Genomic DNA, 3,994 nt, shown 5'->3' on the forward strand with positions numbered 1-3,994 from the left:
TTTAGTAACAGGAACCCCTAAATATCCCTGCCTTAACTAAGCTTGGGGTCCAAGTCCCTACTCCGCTCTGTCGGGTATACTTGGGCCCAAGCTTAGTTAAGGCAGGGATATTTAGGGGTTCCTGTTACTAAAGCAGGGTGGGGCTTCCTGTTACTAAAGCAGGGCAGAGGTCTCTGGAACCAAAGCAGGGTGGGGGTTCTTAGAACTAAAGTAAAGTAGGAGAAAGTTCAGCCCTTGGGCACAGGGGTCTGAGATGGCTGCCAGAACTAAGATGGCTGTACTTAGGCTAAACCTGAGGTGGGATGGCCTTAATTTTTCTCAATAGGTTGTCCACTGGGAGCAAAGCGCAGCTTTCAGAGAAGACAGTGAAGAGCTGGTCAGTAGGCCAGGTTCCAGAATTGGACAGGAGGGTACACTGGGGAAGATAAGGGGGAGGGTGCTGTAATTTAAGAAATTGTTAGAACTGGACCCAAATTCCAGCAGCTGGGCAGAATCAGCTATTAAGTTATCATAGGGTTCAGAGCAGGAGGACCCTAGATAAATAAAGTGTAGTCAATTCCCAGATTATGTTTTATTCTCATTTCTTCTTCCTTCTTTAGGGGCCAGCTTTTAGTACCTTGTCACATGGTCCTTCTTTTTGCTGCCTGAGAGACATTATGGAGTACTGACAATTGGCTAAGAGACAGAAGACCTGCCTCAGACTATGAGTAGAACCAATGGACCCTAGATAAATTCAGACCACGGTTCTAGTCCCAGCCCCATCACTTACTAGCAGTATAGTCTTGGGGAAATTACCTGTTGCTATGAACCTTAGATTCATCATCTGTATATGTGCTGCCGAAGCAAGCACAGATTCATCATCTGTAAAATGCATTTGATGAGCCCTGTCTTTTAAGGCCGCTGGAATGTATGTAAAGTATCTTGTACAGTGCCTGGCATTTATCAGATCTTTAGTGAATAGCACTTATTTCTAATATTATTTTGTCCTCGGGCCCTACTGCCTTCTTCTCTGGGATTTTGTGTCCATCCAGGACATCTCAGATAGTATGTAGCTCAATAGGAGTCAGAATGTCAAATTAGGCAAAAATGTTGCTTCACCAAATAAAATTCATTAAATTTTCCCTCTTAGAGGATATATAATTTGGCTATGAGTTAGTCTTTCTTAGCTGATATAACTTAAAATGTTCTAAAATTTGAGTCAAAGACCAACTCCTTCCTCCCCTCCTAGCTATTCATCCATCCAAAACACTATTTTCACTCATTTCTCTCCCACCAAAACCTAAGTTATGCTTAGATTTAACCAAATTACACTCAAGATAACCTACCTTTAATGTTCTTTTAATGGAGTGGGCTCTGGCTCTCTCTGGCTAGGGAAGAGGGCTAACTTAGTGGCTTCTGGATACCACCTCAAGGGAATATCCCCCTATTCTCAAGAAATCATTGCAGATGATGTATATAAAACACCTAGTTCAGTGCACTGTGTTAACTGCACTGAGACAAGAGTTCAGGATATTTTCCAAACTTGTTCCAGGTGAAGATTTCTCTAACTTATCCATAATAAAAAAGGAACTACTAAGCAATTTTCTATTCCAGACTTTTCTGTCACTTCTAGAACACATCACCTGACAGTCCGGCCCCTGCTACCACCCACAGCAAGAACTGCAATTTCCCAAAGCCCTAAATTGCCTCAGCTTTGGGCATTTCTACTTGACTGCCCACATCTGGATAGCCACTTCATCACTCCTTATCTTTACTTGTTCTTTAGGTATTAGAAGACATCTCACCATTTTCCTGATGATTGCTGCTCCTAGCATTTACCATTTTATGATTAAGGATGTCTTGTTTATCCTAGTATTTCCACTATTAACACAGTGCTTCCCAAGGAGAAAATATCTAATTAATCTTTGGCGAATAAAAGAGTCAGTAAGCAGGGTTTTTTACAATAAGATTTATTAAGATTATGCCTACTTTCTTCAGTAAGCCAAGCAAATCCAGGTAGGTTTCTTTTAATTTTACAGAACAATAAATTGAAGTGGTTAAGGGAATGCAAAAATTAACCACCTTTTACATTTTTTTCCATATTTCAAAGGAAATTCCTATTCCAGTATCATGTTATCTTGTTCCAGATCATAAAATAAGAGGGAAGATCCCCCAGTTTGTTTTATAAAATATCAAAATTCATATTCTTAAATCTGATAAACAACAATAGATGTGTGATAAATTCATTTATATACTTCAATTCTAAAACTAATACACCCTATATATTTAAAAAACAGCATTTGAAGAATATCAAGAGGGGAAAAAAAATAAACCTCCAAATCATCCATATAGAACAGGAACACAAAGTTCTATACTGTGTTCTCCCTAGCTTGACCCTAACCCTCCTCCACTCAGAGCCAAGACTTCCCTCTTCAAATACAGAGTGAATATTTGGGCTCACTCTTCAGTTGGGGCAGAAGAAGCTGCTGACCAATGCTGTGCAATGAACGTGGTAGCAGTATTATCTACAGAATCAGTTCTGGCCTGGGCCCTCCCTTCCTCATCTCTTAAAGCCTCCTCATACCAGCATGAGAAGGAAATGGGGTCAGTCCCTTTGATCTTAGCCAAAAACTCCAGAACTTTCATCTTACTGGTTTCAGCATGAGCCCTGGGACCCCACAGGAATTCATAGCGTGGAGGATGGCTGTTAAGCACCTGCCGATACTCCAGGTAATTCTCCTGCACCCAATCTGTGGTGATGAGTTTCCTGGGTTCCCCATAAATGAAATGCTCCCTCCCAGCATATACGCCCATCATATTCAGGAAATCCCAGATGTCTTCCTCAGGGGCACAATTGCCCTCGATGAAGATCACACCCAGGATGATTATCAGGAGACCATTTTTAGGCATGCTCTGGTTGTCGCTAAGCATCTGATCGTGGGTGAGGTCCAGTGAGTTGACAAGGACATAGGAGTGGGTGGTGGGGTCCACTTCCTTCACATCAATGCCAGAGATCACCTCCAAACACTTTGAAGCTTTCCTGAAGATCACAGGGAATTGTTTCTTATATCTTTTGACGACAACCTTCAGCATTTCTGCCTTTGTGATGGGCTCCTTCAATCGATACTTGAGGATCATGAAATGCACCAAATCAGCCACCCCCTCATCTAGTGGGTCTCTGGGCAAAGATTCATTGCCTGTTGAGGTCTCCAGAGAACTTGTATCCTCTTCTTCTTGGCTGTTGGAGACTTCCTCTGATGTGTTCCATGATGCAGAGAAGGAGCAGAAGGAGCTCTGAGGACTCTGGGGAGGACTCAGTGTTGCAGCAGGCTCCTCTTCCTCCTCCTTCTCTGGGGAGAGTGGAATCACAGGAGAGGAAGGCGGGGAGGAGGAAGTGGAGGGGTAGGAGAAGTTGAAAGAGCAAGAGGAAACAGAGGAAGTCTCCTCCTTGTCCTCAGCTATGAGAACATCTGCCACTTCTAGGCCTTGTATCTCAATTTGGGTTTGAAAGTCTGGCTCAAATGCGAGGCGTAGACGCTTTGGAGAGTGAGGCATGATGACTCCTGTTGGCAGTACCAAGAAGTATGAGCCAGACAGTGGGAGATGGGGTACCACAGCCCTATGGGAGGGAGGAAGGTGGTCAGCGGTCTCAGCAGAGAAACACACACTGGGCAGCTCTGACAAAGGCCAACTTACAGGCTCTTTGTGGGGGTGGGGGGCGGTGCTCTAGGGCCTCAGAGAGCTTCTCTCTTCCTGGACGGTTTGTTTCCTAGAAACCTATAGGAGGATATGAGAAAGCTCTTCAGGATACAGCCAGCCAGCTCAGCTCAAGGCTTCCTCCCTCTGCTTTCCTGGGTCTGGCCCCTTCAGAACAAGCCTTCACCTCCCTGAGACCACCAAGATGGGATTGGCAGTATACCATATCTGTTCACTATGCCCCAGGGCATCCCAGAGCTGACAGCAGGGGCAGGGTAGGGCTGGGTATGCCTTCAGTCCTCACTCAGGGTCCCTAGCT

The 3,994-nt window shown here is 44.3% G+C and overlaps 1 protein-coding gene across 1 annotated transcript; it reads right to left on the reverse strand.

Annotated features, from left to right (window-relative positions):
• Positions 1-2,436: 2,436 nt before the first annotated feature.
• LOC111158972 (melanoma-associated antigen 10-like) lies at positions 2,437-3,534 on the reverse strand. Its single transcript, XM_022521316.1, has one exon. It carries the CDS (start codon positions 3,532-3,534, stop codon positions 2,437-2,439), a length of 1,098 nt encoding a protein of 365 aa, XP_022377024.1.
• Between the last annotated feature and the right edge of the window lie 460 nt (positions 3,535-3,994).

The sequence above is a fragment of the Enhydra lutris genome, unplaced genomic scaffold, assembly GCF_002288905.1.
Source record: "Enhydra lutris kenyoni isolate GAN:26980312 unplaced genomic scaffold, ASM228890v2 scaffoldscaffold65, whole genome shotgun sequence".
Taxonomy (NCBI): Eukaryota; Metazoa; Chordata; class Mammalia; order Carnivora; family Mustelidae; genus Enhydra; species Enhydra lutris.